Raw genomic sequence first — 19,815 nt, 5'->3', positions numbered from 1 at the left:
CTCCACTACAAATTTTTCACTGCGGTAGTTGTGTTCATGTTCAGAGAAGACGAGTATAAAAGCATTGCAACCCTTTTCTATTACAATAATGAGACTATCGGGGTTACTTCGCACATTTCGAGAAAAAAGCGCAAATCGTTTTTTCGGCCTGTTCACACGTTAATAAAGTTAGTTATGCATCTAGATGCAGCGATGTTTGGTTGTCTGGTTTCCTAGTGACTTTTGTTCGTTGTCATGGGGAGTGAATGTCATGATTTCGTGCTTTGCTTCAATGGGCCAGTTTGTTATTTACCACGACCGCCATTTTCTTGTTCGCAATTAATTGCGCATGTGATTACAGAATTGCACATTTGTCAGGGCTATTCTCCATTGCCTGGGCTTGTCGCCAAGAAACGTTCGTTCAAAAAGAACCTCGACGAGGGACACTGAGCATTATGCCACCCATGAGCTCCGTTACTTCGCTTCTCTGCACAGGTGTGTTCAGAAAGGAGTTGACTTCTTTTTACCTCTGAATTTATATTTGCTGGCTGGCGTTCTCCCCACACCGCAATGTGTAAGCAGCTGATTCCTTGCCAGTGCTCAGCGCTATCCCAGAGCTTTCACTTTTCAGCATTTTAATATGTGCAAGATGCTCTTGTTTGAAATATGAACGATCTTTTTCAACTTCAGGCTGGTCCCTACATAGAGGTCCTTGTCATGGAGTACCTGTATCACGTCATGGGCTTCGCCAACATCATTGGAGAGCTGCTGGTCGTGTTTCAGTTGTACGGTGAGGTGGAATTAATCCATTACATCACACGCTCAACGGGAAGGAAGAATTGGCTCATCTATGTTGTGCGATGAGTTATGCATGTAGGGCAGTATTTATTGCGCATACATTTATTACCAACCATAACGAATGTAGGTGGGCGGTAACGTTTTTAGTTATCTTTTCAAGCCCAAACGAACAAATGCAAGAGAGAACTCTCACTATGTGCTTCTTTCTAGGAGACTCGAAATAGTAGTCTAAAGGCATCTAAAGTAATACAAAACAAAAACAATATTCAGCACGTAAAGCTTAAAGGTCACGCGAAACAAATGTTAGCCTCGCTCTTACAAAGCAAACCAGCTACTGCAGTGCTTCAGGAAATAAGGTTCGTCACCGCTATCAGGCTAGATCTCCAGAGTCTGCTTAGCCTTTTGGCGGGGCCGCTGAGTCATACCGCAGGAATGTCGTGAACGGCCAATATGCATCGTACCTCCGTCAACTATGTTCAGTCCTGACAGGCACAAAGTGCGTTTTCAGTGATAGGCATTTCTTTTTTAGTGGTGTGGTACTTGTCTGCTGAGGGCAGCGAAAGGAAACTTATCCCAATGAAACAAGAAGGATGGTTACATAAACGAAAAAATAATAGGAATGACCGTTGATCCACTCCCTGCATCCGACCATCATAGACCAAGCAACTGCACCGGTTCTGCGCCACCCCGACAGCAAACAAGTCCATCATTTATTCTCTCCCTCAGACCCTTTACCACAAACGGCTACCTCCCGTTTCTTTTGCTAATTACTGCATTACATTCGTATGCATAGCGCCCCCTCGCTTCCCTTGATATCCTCCTGTCAGTTAAAACTAACTGGCCTAACAACCTTGCATTGTTTAGCAACTCTCAACGGTGAGCTATTTGTAATCGGCACGAGTGCCTCTTGAATGCCAATAGGCTGACGCAATAGCCAGTTTCGGGCAAAGCTACGCATTAATGAAGTTAAACTTAGCGGACTCTACTGCCGAAGAGGTGTGCAAGAGGTGTGCATCTTCCTGTGAGGACCACCGATCACCATCCCGCACGCCCTCGGACGCCCCTGCCGCCACCGATTCAGTCACCCGGATCGTCCGACGTGAACTGGAGGCCCTCGCACCTGTGATACCCCGCACCTCCACCAAAGATATTACGTGGTCCAGGCGGGAACGACGCGAGAACGCCCGGGCACAGCACACAGGTCAAGACCACAGGGCGGCCCGCACAGAGCACCAGGCACAGAGCACCGAATCCCAGAGCAGGCGCGCTTCCGAGAGTCTTCATTCATCTCTTCTTCTATTCGTTGCAATATTATAGCAGGCGACTCAATACAGTTTTCATCAGGCGGAGGCCCGACATCATATGGACATGAAAATGCGTTTTCAATGCGGAAACAAGGTTATATAAAAAATGGGGGAAAAGCTGCGAATTTTGCTTCTGAAGTTGTTAATCAGTCGTTAAGAACGTCCTATAGTAGAAAGAGCTTAGCTGCTCTGCGGAGCGTTTAACGCTCGCATACGGGGTGCAGACGGCGCCTACACCCAGAATGACTCAGTCAATGGACGTTTCTTTTTTTTTCTTTTGCACATAACTACTCCTCATGCTCGCTCAGGCAAGGAGCTTCTTGGGGCAAAGACAGATTTACAAAGTTCAGTGCACTGTGTGGGGAAGGAGTAATGTGCCGTAAGCTGGACCGGAAAATGCAGTGATTTTATACTTACGCTACTCAATATTTACTTCTCTTTGTGACTGACTGAATCTACACCAAGCCTACCTTTGCTTCTGGTGACTGCGTACAGCCAAGCGGCAATGGAGGTGTGTCGTCTAGCCTATTACAAAAATCAAAGCCGAGCTAGACGAAATTCGGCAGGAATGAAATTACTATAAAACGCCTTCCCAGCTGGCTTTTATCGTGCGAGAATCAACCAGCTAGAAATTGAATTCACGATGCCGTCTGCGTTCTTGAGACTGAACACTACATACAAGCGCTGACAATAAGAAAGGAACAGCGAGCACCATTCGCTGTTTTTCGCTTATGCGCCTGCAGGCCTGTTAGTCTGTGAAAGTTTGGAAGCCAAATTTTTGAAAGCACTTTGTTTCAAAGTGGTACCGTTAATACAATTTGATCCACAGCCCTTAATCTTGCTTCTGACTTGACTGCTGTGCCTGTCTTGAGGATCTTTTCAGCCTGCTACCTTACCGCTTAATCTAGTAACTCTGCACTACTGAATATTAACTCAAATTTACCCCTAACTGCTCCAATGCCAGGTCTGGAGCGCGTGGTGATTGACTGCGGCCTCATGCTGGAAAAGACGCCCGGCCGGATCCTGCAGGTGCTGTGGTCGTCCGTCACCCCAATGCTGCTCACGGTAAGATATAGAATTTTCCTCATTAAATATGCATATATAATATACAAGTTGTTTCACGTAACTTAAACAAAGGATTTTTAAAAAGTGGAGTACCGGAGCTAAGTGAAACTAACGACATTTTATGTCCGGTCGTGTGGCGTTCCTCCGATTACTTTTTTAATTCCGCTTGAATAGTTGATGAATTTGACAAATACAATATTATACATTAAACAGAAATTTTCTAATATTCACTTTAGGAGGTTCAGAGAGAATGGATCAAGTTTTTTGTAGCAGCGTACTCTCGGCCGCAAGTTTGCGGGACCTGCGATGCGTGGCGGAGCTAAGCAAAACTGCACTGCTGCACCATCTGCGCCATAGAGCGTGGTGTCGAGGCTCACGGCACGCCTGCGGATGCAGTACTCTGAGTGAGGCTCGACACCATGCTCTGTGGCGGCAGATGCCGCAGCAGTGATATTTTGCTTAGCTCCGCCACGCATCGCAGGTCCGGCAAACACTTGCGGCCGACTGTACCTCATATGTGGTTCTTTTTCTCGGCATTTCAAGAAAGCCCGCGATATATGCAAAAAGTCAACAGCTGACTGCGTTTACGTGCTACCATATTCGAGCGCTTTAAACCGTGTTTTGAACGAACGAAACGTGCTCGCTGACGATGCCTCAGTGAGCGGCCGCTGCTCATTTCGAAGGGCTGCAAAGTTATAAAAATGACGGAAGTAAAACGGAGGCTACCTTCACATACGCCAATTTACTGCTTTCACTTCCTTTTTGGTTTTTATATGCAATGGCTGAGTATAAATTCCGTCTGAATTGGTTGCCAATGGCGTGCCTGTCACTTATCGCAGATCACGGTACGCGCTTTCCGCTTTCACAAAGAATGTGCTGAAGCACTTTCGAGACTATGCTGAGAGCCGCGTCGGCCAGTCACTCAGAGGCGTTAGTGCTCACGCTTCGTTCACTGAGGACACGCCGCGCTGCAATACGAGACTGGAAGAGCGAAACTCGTCCAGTCGACAACGGAAAACACTGGAGAAGCGGAATCATGAGTATTCTTTTTCATCTTTCGCGGGTTTTCTTCAAATGCTGGAAAAAGAACCACGTAAAACATACGTTGCCAAAAAATATTAGATTAATTGCTTCGTAACCCCATCTACAATATAAGAAACCGCATGCGATGCTTAAGTGACTATGGAAATTGTTCGTTAATAATCTACGCGAAATACCTATTTACACGAAATTTAACATTCACTCTGAGGAGCACCACACAGTGGGAAACTACATGTCGCTGTTTTCACCCAGCTCCAGTGCGCCTTTTTTCTTAATCCTTGGTTCAGCTTGTGTAAAATACCCCGCATATTGAGCCTTACATTTTCGGCTTGCGTTTCGTTCCTAATTTCACTTCAAATTCGGGTGAAAATTATGCTCTCAAAAAGAAAAACTTCCAAAATTTGGGGTATCGCGGTTGGTGTTCTTGCAGTAAGCATAATTGACTTAATTAAGCCCCATTATAGGCACTTCTTCCACAACGTTGAACATTCGCATTGGCTATCTGCGACACTTCTGCTTGGAGCATGGGAAATAAGAAATGATCCACGAGGCCGCAATTCACTATACCCGTTTCCAACCTTTGACATGACACTGGGCGATAATACGGCTCGCAGTAATGAACGCAACAATTTGTCCTGCAGTGCAGGAAGGGAAGAAATTTCTCGAGTGTGTTTGTTGCTTTTGCTTTGATGTCACGGGAACAAACCCACCTTCAAAAATGAGTGAAGGTACGAGTATCATTCTGCTATTGTTTTTGCCGCCTGTACGCCTAATCAACGTGGATATTTTGGCATAAAAGCGGCCCAAATATGCACAACTTTTCTTTGTGTGCGAAAGCACATCAGTCGGTATCCTTCCACATGACTGTACATGTCGATACGTCTGGCTCATCTGTTTTTCAACGGATCGTGATTGAAAAAATTTGATTAAGAGCCATCGCGGTATCTCAGTGGCTATGCCGCTCGGCTTTTGTCAGGAAAGATGATGGCTCGATCCCGAATGCGGCGGTCGCATTTCGATGAAGGCGAAATGCTAAAGCCGGTGTACTGTGCGATGTCACTGCAAGTTAGCCAGATGGTCAAAGTTATCCAGAGCCCTCCACTACGGCGTCCCTCATAGCCTGGGTACGTTCAATGTCATTCGATTAATTTTTGATAGTGTTTAAATACCGCATTGCGTTTATGGATGCTGTACAGCATTTTCTAACGCAAGAAATGCAGTAGCTAATAAGCGCTTCCATTCTAACGACGATTGAAAAGGCGAAACTGCGACATTACACCAAAACCGTATTCACCTGTCAATGTTCAAGTTGACGTTCTCACCGAAAAGACACCTTTTCACAGGTGCAACCGCATTTGTTTTCATCACGTGCTTTCTCGACCATCGTCGCATTAGTTGTTCAATGTTGCTGTCATCTACATACAGAAAGCGAATATATGCAGGAATCCCAAATTTTCCTCCACATTTTTTTATATACCATGTACAACCTCTGCAATATCAAGCAATCTGGAACCAACGCTTTTCATTACCATCATCAGCCCAACCAAGCTCAATGCAGTGCAAAGGCCTCTCGTATATCTCTACAATCAACTCTTTCCGTTGCCCGCTGAGGGTCACCCTCTTTCCTCAGGCTACTTAATCTGATCTACCGACCTAACCTTATGCCACCTCCTGCTACGCTTGCCTTCTCATGGAATCCACTCCGTTACTATTAATGCCCACCGGTTATCGTGTCATCGCATTATATTCGCTGCCCAAGCCCATTTATTCCTCTTGGTTTCAACTAGGATGTCATTAACCCGCGTTTGTTCTCTGAACCACTGTGCCTTCTTCCAGTTTTAAACATTACACCTATTAAGATACTCTTTTTTTTTGGCCGATAAAGCATTCGGTGGTGGAAAAATACAATTTGCATGCCTCGCCACTTATATCCCTGGTCTTTGCGACAGGTGCGATGTATCTGAAACGTTATGAATGCCTTCCTCTCGTTTGAGAGTAAGAGCCAGTTTTTTTTTATTACAGTTTTGTCGAGGGATGCGATTCTTTGGTGACCAAGCTGCAGATTCAGTCAGGACTATAAGTGGTATTACCTACACAGAAGACGTATAGTACAGCGCTGGACGTGGGCATTAGAAGCCCATCAAGGTTGTGGGAGCTTGCATGTAGGGCCAGTGCCTGTATTACGCGCTTCCGCGCTGGTAAATAAATCTAAAAGTCGGATTTGCAGCATTTTCAAATTAATTTATTCAATTTGTTCATTTACTGTAACGGCTATTGCTGTCCTCACGGGGGGAGGGGGGGGGGAAGTTGCCTAACTGGAAAGAACGTGTACTTCAACGAGCATTTGCACACAGCAAAAAATGATAGAGCACAATGGAGCACTCTGTGGTAGAAAACCACATTATTGAATGGATGTTTCATAGCCATATCCTATTAAAGTAACCATTAAAAGCATGTGGGACACTTAGCACGCCTTAAGAGTGGAATGCAAGAGCACTATAGATCAGCATCAATGCTGCTTTGGTGCGTTCTGCCTTCTCTTCATTCCTTTTTTTCTTCCCTTTCTTGATTCTTCAGTGGGGAGGCTGTGATGAGGGGACCAGGTCACGCGACCTCTCTCTTCCAATCGATAACCAACCTCCGAGTCAAATGGGCAGATTGTTCACGACGAAATGGGCAGGTTTATTTATTTATTTCAATACATTCAAACTTCAATACCTTCAATACCTTCAAACCTTCAACATTGTTGTAGCGGGGCGCAAACGTCGAGTGTTCTTTAAAAGCACTGCTGCACTTACAAACACAGTCAATGTGGCAAAGGAGCACTGAAGCAAGAAACAAATCATATGCATAGAGATATGGAAACATACATGTAAAAGTTTCAACACAAGCATTTTAGGAGTCATATCAAACACCGCATGCAAAAACATTCGACGAACGAAACATGGCGCAAATTTTTTAACTGCCGGTCGTTTACGGTTCGCAGGTGTGTTTTAAAAGCATTTGGAAAGTCACTCCTCAAAAATGACTATTCTGTTTGGGCGGCTGTTCTATTCGCTTATTGTGCGTGCAAAAAAAGATTACTTAAACAAAGCAGTTCGACAAGCTATTTCTCTTATTTTGCCACTATGGTCGCTTCTTTTTGAAATGTATGTTGGAGGTTTTGAGGCAACCGTCCCGCTCAATGCCAATATTTTCATTTAAAATATCATCTAAAATGTTATCCCGAAGACGGCGCGACGGAATTGTAGGGAATCCTAGTCAAGCTGCCTTTTTAACCTGATTGCACTGTTGCCGTGATCGCGACAGTTCAAAACGAAACATGCTGCGCAATTCTGTATGCCTTCAAGTTTATTATTAAGAAAAAATTTTTTTTCCTAGGTCCCTCACACCTGGAGAATATTACAAGGCCGAACGCACATTTAAGACATGATGTAAGGAGGTCAAGGAACCTCTCAACTCGGTGGGCTGGTTGCCACCTGCCCGGGTTGGCCGATTGTGATCATCTAACAAGATCACGTAGCCTCTTTCAACCGTTTAGCGAATTTCGTGTCACAAAGTAATTTTTGCGGAATGTGGACTCGAATGTTACAACATTAAAATGCAGTAGGTCAAGCGCGTTAGCAAGCGCCTGAGCAAGTTTTTGTGGCATCATGAGGCCACGGCGGGATCTGCGCAGATCTGTCTGCTGGTGGGCCTGCTGTTCCGGCCGAGTCCCACGTTCCGCGACTACGAGTATTCAACGCCGGCCAGGATCATCGCAGAAGCCGTGGTGTTTGTGGGACTTACATTCGTGCCCTCCTATGCGTACACCGTTCTCGCAGCCAACGCTTTCGTGAGTACATCGTGGATGTTAGATTGTTCTTAACGCGTGGGCTCAAACATCGCTTCTCTGTTTCGTTGAATGTGCACGATGATATTTGGCTTCTCTAAGCGGGCACCAAAGAAACAAGAACTCAACATGCAGTTGCCTTTAATTGCAGTTGACGCTTTCGTTCTACTCTAGTACATTAGCGCATACCGGAGTGTTGATATTTGCACTATTTTTAAACACTTGTTGGTTCTTGTATTTCATTGGTTCCCCCCCCCCCCCCCCCACGTTTGAATTTGTTTATTTTAAGGCGAAAGCCTTTAATGGCTCATGCTCGCGATCCTGTCCGTCCGTTACGCTATTCAGCAACTCGATGAGAAAAAAAAAAACCTTTGTGCCCGATGGGATTGCAAACACCATCCTTCCGTTCAACAGCCGAGCGTGCTAACGACTACGCTACTTCATGCCAACGCACATTTAGCTCTCCTTGTCTAGGACGCTGGAGAGTGTTTTGAGAAAGACGTCCAATCAGTCGCTTGACTCCCGAACGCCCTCCAGTATCTCTAGATTTTAAGAGTCGCGAACAATTGTGTACTTAATTAGCATCTTAACCACACATCAGTGACACAAGGAGCAACACCGTATTAAAGGCTTTCGCCTCACCGCACTTTAGGTCAGCAAAGTGACCTGAATTTTTTTTGCGGTTTTCTCTTAATTTTGTACTTATTTTCTTTATTACCTGCTTTTTAATCTTTCCATTTTTCCTCGCTCCCTTCTATCTAGCTCAGTGCAGTTGTGGCCAGTGGCAGGTTTATTTGTGATGTGTCTAGGAATGTAAATTTTTGATAGCATAGTTCTAATGCACATGCGTCGAAGTACAAAGTAAAAATTGGAAATTTTTACCTATCTGCCCTAGAGAACATTTCAACCTTTCAGCAGGTTTGTATTGTCTGTGCTATTCGCGCAGACGTATTAATGGGTAAGCACTAATCCGATGGATGCCATCCCCGATAAAAAAATAGAGATCACTGCGGCTACCTGCATTAGAGGAATGCGAAACCGTTGACGCCTCCTCGACACCCGTCACCTTTCAAATTTGGCGCCATGGATGCTTTCCCGTCCATTTTATTCTTCATATTTTTCTATTTCCTTAATTACTCACCTTAACTTAACCAGGTTTACCCTGATTGTACCCTCTTTTCATATAAATCATTCATTTTGGCCCTTCAAATTTGGCGCCATGGTTGCTTTCTATACACTTACTATATATTCGTCCAGCCTATTCAACCGTCCTTGATATTTTATAAGTAATTAACTAATTATAATATGCAAATCAAACTTTTCCTTCGATTAATTATCACACAACGAAAATATTTCATCTCATTTCAAACTTCATGTTCACTTCCTTGCCTATGTTTGCGCTATTTTGTCGTCCACGGCTGTTTTACCATCCACTCACTATATCGACGCTGCGCTATTGCGTCGTTTTTGCATTATTGGCTCTAATAAATAGCTAATCATCCTATTCAAATCAACTTTTTTTGCGCAGCATCCTCGCATTGACCTATATCGAGCCCAACCATTCGTTTTATAATATCTCTTCTGCGAACGTTGCAGTCGGCGCGGACACGTTTTGGTGATACGACCCTGCCGACATAGCCTAGAAAGGCTTTCGCATTAAAATCATCTTTTTCGCGCTGTCTGTTCACCTAGCACAAGCTCTCCGTCCCGCGGCACTGCCCGTTCATCGTCGGCTTTTATACATATCAAAAATCCATGCTTTCGCACTGATTCGATTGTAGTAAACGTTCTTCCCAGACCATTTTTTGGCTAAGGTTAGTCTGACTACAGGACTTGGCGGTTAGAGAATTTCAGAAAATACCTCACAGCTGCAAACCGGCATGCATGACTCGTCTAGGCATTTAGTGTTACTAGGGGGAACGCAGCTGAATCACAAGTTGGAACACAAACTCGAGCAATGCCACGAATGCTTACCAACCGGTGTTCCATTTATTCAGGTGTTGTAACTACACAAACATCTCTTAGAGGTCTGAGATATTGTTTGTCTTCTTTCCCGTCTGCTTTCTTCAGTTAGCACTGCTCAATTCGTGCGACAGGGAGTACGGAACAATTTCTTACAGCGCATTTTTATCCGAGCTAGTGAAGAAAAACATTCTTTTCTGAAAGGCGACAGACGCTAGTGGCTCAGAACAGCCGACCAGCGCCACTGCTATACTTATCTTGTCGCTGAGAATAAAATCCTAGGAAAGCGTTGCCCAAAGTCGCTGGAACTTATTACTCCGGCAAAAGAGAGCGTTCTTAGTTCGTGGTAATTCCGGAAGTATATCTGATTAATACAAAGACAATGCAGGAGTGACTACCTGTTGCCAATTTCCGATGCGCAAAACGTTTTTGTCAATCTCCACTCTCCCTATTATCGGCAGCCGGTTTCTAAATTGCCAATGCTTCCAGTGCTTCACAGCTCACGTCTTGGTTACACAATATTGAAATTTATTCAAGGAATAGTATAACATACAAAAGAATTATTTTTTTAGTTTAAAGCGGCAAAGAGCGTTTGACACACATTCCAATCAATACACGTATTCTTATGATTGCGGCAGCAAGGTCGTGTTGCGCACAGCCGGTTTAGATCTCCTCTGCTCGGAGACCCTTGATTGCTTGCTCGGCCATGAAAACGAGATTCGTATTTCAGGAAATCGGGACAGTGATATCACTGTACTACTGACTTGTTAAGATTCACCTCATTATTATGTGGAGTGGAATTACAAAATGCAATGGAAGTTTTTGATAGCCAGCTGGCTAGTTAATGCGTCCATGCAGCTTTATGCATCGTACCGAGACAATAGTATCCCGGAGAAAACTTTCTTTCAATTTAGAACCTTATCTCTCAATATCCTGGTCAGAATTCGATTAAAAGAGGCTGCATTATAGTTACTGTGTTGTGGTAAATAAGGCAGCCTGCAGAAATATTCCCGTGATATTTTCTGTGTTAAGAGCACCTGTTATCCCATGGAGCAGAATTTCTTTCCGTAGCTGTGTTCAACTACTCGGTGCATGTCGCAGCCAGTGCCGGCGGAACGAAGGGACGCTGTGATAGGACGCGTTAACCGGCGAAACTTACAGCTTTTTGTACAAAATGATAATGATAATAATGTTAATAGTAACGTTCTTGCGCCAAATATAAACAAAATGCACAAACTGCTGGCACGCCTAAACCTCATAGGGCTTGATCGGCAGAGCCTACAGGCAACGGAACTGTGCATATATATAAAGAGGACATGTTATTACATACTAAACGTGACAAAACATTAATGTAGTCCAATGACAAAAATAAATAAATAAAAAGGCACAGAAATATTGAGTATTTAACACCACTCCTATGCGGTTCAGCGTTAAAGAAAAGAATGCAGCACGGCAAAACTAACATCCATGTAATTGGAAATGCAAAATAAAATTTACTCCTACAGATGCGTTGAAGTGACAGATCACCATTACTACCTCGGTGTAGTTCGCTATGCCGGTCAATTTTTATGTCCAGAAACAGTTGTAGCATGTTTGCATGCACAACAATCTTAACGACAGATAACCGTAGTACGACTGCGCTTTCCTAAGTTATTCACAGTTTTGTAGTTTGGCGCTGCCTCTGTTGTCACTACAAAGCTGGCACAGTTCTAAGAGCTGCAAACTTGGTGAGCAGGACGACCAACGTAGGGGAACAGTTTTTCAAGAGACCCTGTCTTATTTTTAACGCACCCTGTTTCAACTCAGTAATGGCCAGGAAATAAAAATTTTGAGTACAAGTTTAAAAATTCCAGAACCTCGTTAGAAGACGCTGCCCTAAAGGAATCTGATACTTCATTTTTTATTAAAAAAATACGTTGCGCAAATTGAAAATGAGCTGATCTGGCGGTTCTCTGGGCACATAAAAACTTTGAAACTGTACACGTGTATTTGAGACATGTGATGCATGAGCAGCAATTTTTTATGTAAAAATAAGCTCGTTGAAAATTTCGCTCTTATGCTGTAGAGGTAAGTAAAAGTTTGCCGGTGGTGTTGTTCCGGTGATTTCCAGAAACTGGATGCACCGCTTGAAGGCTTCGCGATGATATGACTTGCAGGCGAAGCGATTTAGTGAGAAACGAACTTTTATACAGGCTTTTTACAGATCGTTACAAACAAAAGTCAGTATACGGCCACAGCTATCCGCGGCCGGTCTAGCCGACCGCCTGCACAGAGGCGAGGGACACCGCGTCCCAACAGTCAAACTGGCGCGCCTCGCACCAGCTCTCAACGGTCACTCCCTCCGCACTCGGCCAGACCGAGCGCCTGCCAGCTAGGAGTCGCTAGAGACCAAAGCACACGGGCGCGGCTCCCTTCGCGGGTGCACCCCGAAGATGCCCGCGCCCCTTTCCACACGTAAAAATAAACTGCTAACTGCGGCTCATCAGTTTTGACGAATAGGAAAGCTTAGAACTGATGTCAGCGTTTTCCCTTACCCCCGAGTTCCTCCCCTCCCTAGGTGGTCTGGCAATCCTTCGCCAAGGGGACAGGGGTCCAAGGTCGAGGCCGGCAGATATAGCCCCGCCGTCCGGAGCGGCGAAGGAAACTGCAAGGACGGATGGGGAGACTAACCAAAAAGGCATGAGTCCCCTTCTAACGGCGTGCACCAAAGCAAAACAAAATAAAACAAAACCGGACGCGCAGCCTATGTCACTGCCCTCTCGGGGAATATTCGCAACACATGTACAAAAAGATGCGACAGCGCGCCGAACCCTACAAGGTACCTCTTAATTAAAGTGGGATCTTTTACTTAAGCGTTCTGCATTTTTAGCAGCCCGCGTCTTCACTTGATTGTCAGAACTGCAACCAGAAATGCGGTTTACAGCAATTTTTTGGAAATCTCTCGTCATCACGCGCCTAATAAAAAAAAACGGCTGGTGTTCAACGTGGCTTGAACCTAGTTATACTAGCGAAAGCGCTGTTATGCATGGTCTCCACTATCTCAGATCAAATGTCAAGGTCAAGATCAAAGGTCTTGATTAGAAACCCAATTGTCATAGACATATTGGTCACGTGGCCTTACTACCATAGCTTGGGCCGTACCACCACACAGTTAAGTTCAGTTTGACCTTGTGAGGCATTGAAGGTCATTGTCTCATGGACATCAAAATCGGAAGCTAGCTGTACCACGGGGTGTAGAGCTCTCGTTTTAAAATATTGACATTTGTGCAGATTTTATTGCACGCGATGCGCTTGGCACCACAATGTGAAGTGAAGAACTCTCCGTTGGCATTTTATAGAGCGATGTTTTGTACTGCGCGCCACTGTGACTCTCTTCAATAAAAAACATCCAGTCGAAATAAAAGCAGAATTGAACGCAGTTGTAATCAATGTTTTCAGTTCCTTCATTATTGTGGATGTTCTAATTCATCGTTTCTGACTGGGTATTTCCGGGTTGCGAGATAAACGGATGATGTTTAAACCTATACCTGTTATTTTTTTCGTTTCCCCATGACCAGTTATTTGTTCTAATACCTATGTCTGTGCTGCAATGCATAGCGGTGCTTTTTTTACAAAGTGTTTTGTTTTGTTTCAGCGTTTATTTGGAATATTGAAAATCTCTGCCTGCGTACGGTACTGCCAAGTGGATAAAGGGGGCAGGACCTCTGTCAAGCTTACGAGCTTTTAGTCCTGTCTCCTTCTCTGTCCAAGAGAAAAATAAAGACTGAAGGAAATGAAATGTCGGTCCCGCAGAAACTGGAGGTGGTGAAGGCGCATGCGTCAAGGTGGCGTCCGGCTGACCCGCAGTTCGCGCGCGAGTACAAGAACCGGCTCGTGGCGCGGGGTTTGATCGTACGCCAACATCGCCACGAAGCGGTCAAGTCCACCGACGGGGTCACAGTCGGGCCCACGGGCACCTTCGTCGTGCACACCGACAGACCCACCGGCTCGGAACAGCGCACTGGGGAGCAACCCGCTGCTCCGGCCCCCCAATGAGGAGGAGAGGGCCGTGGGCGTTGCTTTGAACGCAGCCGCGCCATGCGCCACCAAGCTGGGTGTGTTGGTGCACACCTGTGGTGCTGTATGACTGCTTGAGGGCGTGCAAGTTGAGGTTAAGCCTTGCTAGTACATGCCACACTTAAAGTGTTCACTCTTAACGTCTACATTTTAATTTTATACCTGTTTCTCTATTTTCCTTCTCTGACACAATAATTATGTTGTGCTAATTAAATTTATTCTTTCTATAATGAATCATGAACCGACTGCACATCTATTATTATATTTCAGAGCGCACGGTTTATTTCCCCACCGACACATTTGTTAAAAACTTCGTACGTTAAACTATCATATGTTAGCCCGGATGTTGAACTGCTTGCAATTTATACAGGCAACGAGTGCTACACTTCTTAAGGTTCAGTTTTCTAGAAGTATTGCCAGACACACTCGTCGCTACAAATTTGCATATAATTTTTATAAACTACCTGCCTAATGTTTAAATCATCACTTACCGTCTTCACAGGCTATTCAGTACTTTATCGAGCAATGACTTCCAGCACCCATGCACCCTTTGTTGTATGACTTTAAGGGAATTACCAACTCGACAAGCTCCTGGAAGGGAAGGGAGAGATAAAGGAAGGAGTGAAAGAAGAAAAGGAGGTAGAGGTGCCGCAGTAGCAGAAGTCTATATCGTGGTATATGACTTTCGCTACAATGCGTATGCTAGTAAGCCGTTTCGGGGAGGAAAAGGCTGTTTTCCCCATTTGCCTCTCGCACGTTTCCCCATTTACCTGCTGCAGGAGCTCGATGCTTTTAACCGCCAAAGCCAAGGTCGCGAGATCAAATCCTGGCTGATACAGCCCCATTTTTTTTTGGCTGCGGTGGTGGTGGTAAATTTGTACTGCATGCACTGGGGCGGATTTTAGAGGAGAGTGGACGGTTTCAGCGCTCCCTTGCCTGGGTGGTAGTCCTCATTCCGGGACACCATTGGCGGTTGCCGCTGCATGCGTTCTTTGTACCTGAACCCTCTGGGACTCCAAGTCCAAGCAGCTGGACAAGGTCGCCTCCCAGTCCTCTCTCTTTGGCTGATTTGCGGAATTTTCTGGCAGGCCCAACCATATGATATGCGTCTGCCCGCATCTCAGAAAATTTACAGTACCCAGAAAAAGTTGGGTATATGTGTTTTAGAATCGCAGCGCTTAGAAACGACCCCGTTTGCAGACTCCTGAGGTGTCGTTTCTCGCTTCTATCTCGGCCTTTGGTGGGATCTGGGAACTTCTGCCTATTGAGGTGCAGATACGCTGTAATGTACGCATATATGTGGTAAGCGGATTCGGTACAGGAGTCCCGAAAGGGTCTGGGAATTCAGTAGAACTCTGGGGGAGAGACGCTCGGGCGGCTGTGTAAGCAGCCTCGTTCTCTTCTGTTTCTGATGTCCGGACACCCATAGCAATTGTTTTGTTCGCTGCACTGAGCTGTGTTGCGCGTTTGCTAAAATTTTGCTGGCAAGAGGCGCTATTCTTCCCATTCTATAATTCCGGCAGGCGTGTTGAGAATAAGAAATTATCGGAGTGAGTGGCTGCCGCGCTATCGCCGCTTCCTCGGCTAACGCAGCTTTAATAGTTTTCACCGACAGTCCATCCACCTGCTTCCACTCGTGTACGACCGCCACGGTGCAGAGGCCCACTTGCGTAGGTCGCGGAGTGTCTATACAATACGTGCCATTTTTGCTGCCAAAATACTTCTCTATAGCTCTAGCTCCGGCATCTCTCCTGCCTTGATTGTTCTAGGGATGCATATTTTTGGTATTTATTTAGCTAGCAGTTTATCTCTCCAGTCCTTGGGGATGTTTCCTTTGTCTTCTGTTATTGGTGAAGGCGCTATGTGCAGATCCTGGAGGCCTCGTCCACCAACTGTGGTCGTTCATAACCGCATTATTTGGCTTGTTTTTTGAGCTTGGAGTAGTTTTCCAGCGTGTCCTTCCAGTAGTCCTTCCAGGTGGAGAAGGCGATACGTGGACGTCTTGGAGGTGAGTGCAAGCGCCATCTTAGCGGTAAAATACATAAGCACTCGTGCACTGTGCAAGTCATTTTGCCCGTTAAATAACCAGAGGTAGTCTAAGCTAACCTGGAGCTGTCCATTGCTACATCGCACACAGCCGACATGCAAAATCAGTTTATCCCGACTAATCGGAAGCCATCCACTGCACCAAGACACAAAGCTCTCATGCAGCTTCGGGACAATAAACTTCATTTGACGCCCGTCTTAATTTCATTTTTAACTCACAGGAGGCGGGTTCAATGACCAGATTCCTCCAGAGGCTGCGCATGTCCATACTGCTACTTTTTCTCACAGCGGAAAAGGTGCTCAGGAATCTCAGTGAAGCAAATAGGACAGAACTTCAGGAACAAACACATGAAGGAAACAAAGGATCAATTCCGTGCGTTGGCGCCTCTTCGCAGTTTTTGAAAAAAGGAAGGGGCTAAAGAGCCATAGATCACAATTTTACGCTCCACATAGGCTTGCCAAAGAATGTGTAGACTATTGAGGGTTACCTTCACAGAATCTGTCTGGCAAGCAGTAATATTACAGGTTTCTAAAATTTGTTGAGATTTATGCTGCATGTTTAGTTATCCTGTGGCATAGCAGGTGTTGGAAAAGAGCGGGCAGTAAAACTACTTAGAAATTTAGGTCAGTGACAGAGCAAAATAAAGGATTAATGGTCATCTTGGCCTCTACTCAGGAGCTGCACTGATCTTCTGACTGGAAAGTTTTCAGAAGCGATGGAGATTGAAGATGTGGGCACCCCTATGTCAGCTGCACCGCTGTTTTAAACTGTCCGAAGAGCATTCATACCTTGCTACAACCGTGTGGAATGTGTGAAGTTTCTCTGCAGATGACATTTGGTGGTTCTACTGGGTTTCTCTGTATATATAACATAATTGCTCCCACTATTCTGCCGCAGACAAGATATTAACTAGGTCGGCGCGTTCACGTGTTCCTGCTACTTCACCTTTTTTTGTCTGGCTTTCGGAGTTCATGTACAAAGCAAGTCTAATTCGTATTGTACGGTGTGAAAACCCCCTTTAAAGTCGTGCAGAGTAAACGAAGTGATTGAGGGAAAGATTATTTCCATTCGAAGTTCATCTCCTGCATAAATAAGAGCAGTGCACAACAATGATGTATTCCTCATGCAATAAAAGTTTTTATGGTTACGTAGACGTTCGCCCTTCATGGTTCCTGCTTTTTGCAGCGCCTATGCACTAAAACAAGTGGCAAAGATTCGGGGTGAATATTAAGCAGTTGCTACACCGGTCTCCAGTGGCTTTCAGCTGGCTCATGGCTTGCTGCATCTGATTGACATTCAATATCGAGCAGGCCGTGAGCCAGCTGCAGGCCTCTGAACGCGAGTGTGAAAAGACTGGTTGATATTCCGCGCGAAGCTCTCAAGTTTACAAGAATAAAGAGGAGGGGGATCTAAGACAAAGCCGCATTAATACAGCTTGTCATTGGTTACCGGGGCAATGTTGGTGGATGGTTAGACAGAGGTCTCAAAGTGATTGGTTCTTACTTGGGCTGGCATTCGCACATAATATCGGGCCACTTACGAAACAATTCAAATTCGGTATCGGCTGTGCATAGGCTCCCGCTCGGCCCTACGTTGGGAAGAAAAACACCTGTGGCTGCGGAGCACTTCCAAAAGCGACGTGACCGCGGCGTGCGAAGACCCAGCTTCTATTGCCCACGTTTGAAGCTGGTCCGAAAAGTTGCTATGTCCTCGTCACCACTTTCGCGATCTGCTTCACAATCACAAAAGTGTACAACAGCGCTATCTTACCGGTACTCGCCAAATGGGCAGAAACCTAGAGGCTCACGAAAAAGGGTAAGCTTAAGTTAAGGACAACGCAGCGAGCCATGGAAAGAAAAATATTTATTGCAACCTTAAGAGGCCGGAAGCGGGCAGATTGGGTGAGGGAACAAACGCGGGGTAATGACATCGTTGCCTCAATTGAGATCAAGAAAGAGGCTTGGGCAGTACATGGAATGCGAAGGCAAGATAAGCGCTGTTCCTTACGGGTAACGGAGTGGATTCCAAGCGAAAGTACGCGTAGCATAGGGCGGCAGAAAGTTAGGTGTACGGATGAGTAAGAATTTTTCAGGCAAAGGGGGATGCAGCTGGAAAAAGACAGGGTTAATTGGAAATACATGGGAGAAGCCTTTGCTCTGAAGATGGTTTAGTCAGGCTGATGATGATGATGACGACGACGATGATGATGATTATCAGCCTGAGGGCAAAGGTCCTGATGATGGCAATTAGTGTTTAAATCTACAAAAACCGATGAGGTCCCAGGGTGAGCGTCTTCACTTCTGGGGCCACGACACGGCACGTCCACAGTGTCCGGCGCCAAACATTCGGTCCCACATACATAACGCTGTAGGTGGTTTCACTGCTTTGACATTGGATCTGCACCAGCTTCGGCCCACGCAGGGAGCTGCAGGCTACCCTCAACGCGTCTTTTCCTTCTGCGAAGAAATTTCTGCCCATGACTATCGGCTGACCTTGTTCAAATCTACTAATGCATCTTTCACTTTTTCGGGAACTATCGATCCTGCCACAACGCGCATGTGCGAGTCGCTTACTTGCATCGGCGTTACAGTGAACTATATTATTTGATCAGTGTGCCGGCGTTGCGGATGCACACTTTTGCTTGGCTTAAATGCGAATTGCCTACACACTGTAAAGACGATGATGCTGATGCGCTCATAATGCAGTGTAGATTCTGGTCTGTTGGAGTAAAAGAAGCCTTCCCTGGTTTGTTTTTTTCTTTTTCGCCTTATGCGAATAGATTACCTGGTAGATTCTGGCCTTTGTAGTAAAAGAAGCCGACACTATTTTTATATTTTTCGCCTATTTGTAAATAGATATATTCTGCTCTCTGTCTTTGATCCTTTCGTTTTATTGGGTCTGATTTATACTGGTATGCCTGAGTAGGGCAGGAAGACGCTGTTTTACTGTTTCTTTTTGCCCTGAAATTAAGCGAGTGGCATTCCCGCCCATTCCTAATGCGTACCGCCACATACTGCCTGGATGGAAAAGTGGGTCGCATTTTTTCTGGTGTCACAGTTTACTGTCAGGTAGACAGAATACACATCATTGTACAGAGAATTCGTCTAAACTGGCTAAAAACGAAGACCGCACGAATTGAGCATAATTTTGCATTCATGCGTCCATCCTACTGAAAACAGTTCAGCCCAATTCTCTGTACAATAAACTCTAACCTGCCTGCCCCCATCCTCGTCGTGTATAATGCGCGTGGCGACATCGCCTCGGCAAAACCTTTGTTCATTACTTACAGTGGGATATGGTAACGCATGGTATAAAATCTAGATTTCCATGCATCTTAAGTTGGTAATAATGGAGTAATTACTCATTTGCATCTAGCCAAGCACAAACATACGGCTATAAAAGAAGGCTATCGTAAAACTTTCTCAACAACTTCTCAGTTAAGTTCGTTCCGGTCGGGGGTTTGAACCCGGGACCACCACTTCACCGGAGCAGTCGGTCCAAAAACTGAGCTAACCAGGACGGAAAGCTTATGGTCAGGCGAGTGTTAATTGCAGATCTATGACAAAAAAAAGACGTCAAATGTTGGAAGCTGCGCTAATTTCTTCGATTAGGCTTAATTTCACAGATATGGCTAAGATTCTTCGAAAGCGTAGGCCGCTTTGGAGTCTAGTTTCGACTCCACGGCTAGGACCGCGGCGGTACCCCTACAATCGACTCAGCTTTCTCTGCCG

General features: G+C 45.4%; 1 protein-coding gene across 1 annotated transcript; it reads left to right on the top strand.

The window, feature by feature from the left end:
- The first annotated feature begins 686 nt into the window (after window positions 1-686).
- LOC144108398 (uncharacterized) lies at window positions 687-14,016 on the top strand. Its single transcript, XM_077641644.1, has 4 exons — window positions 687-769; window positions 3,046-3,146; window positions 7,867-8,022; window positions 13,732-14,016. Exons 1-4 carry the CDS (start codon window positions 697-699, stop codon window positions 14,014-14,016), a joined length of 615 nt encoding a protein of 204 aa, XP_077497770.1. The 5' UTR covers window positions 687-696.
- The last annotated feature ends 5,799 nt before the right edge of the window (window positions 14,017-19,815 follow it).

The sequence above is a fragment of the Amblyomma americanum genome, chromosome 10, assembly GCF_052857255.1.
Source record: "Amblyomma americanum isolate KBUSLIRL-KWMA chromosome 10, ASM5285725v1, whole genome shotgun sequence".
Classification (NCBI taxonomy): Eukaryota; Metazoa; Arthropoda; class Arachnida; order Ixodida; family Ixodidae; genus Amblyomma; species Amblyomma americanum.
This window is presented reverse-complemented; position numbering and strand designations above follow the sequence as displayed.

Excerpts from the sequence above, each read along its gene's own strand:
- LOC144108398 (XM_077641644.1), top strand. The coding sequence starts at position 697 with ATGGAGTACCTGTATCACGTCATGGGCTTCGCCAACATCATTGGAGAG. Across the intron at positions 770-3,045 it reads GGTCGTGTTTCAGTTGTACG|GTCTGGAGCGCGTGGTGATT; the intron begins GTGAGGTGGAAT and ends CTCCAATGCCAG. Across the intron at positions 3,147-7,866 it reads TCACCCCAATGCTGCTCACG|ATCTGTCTGCTGGTGGGCCT; the intron begins GTAAGATATAGA and ends GGATCTGCGCAG.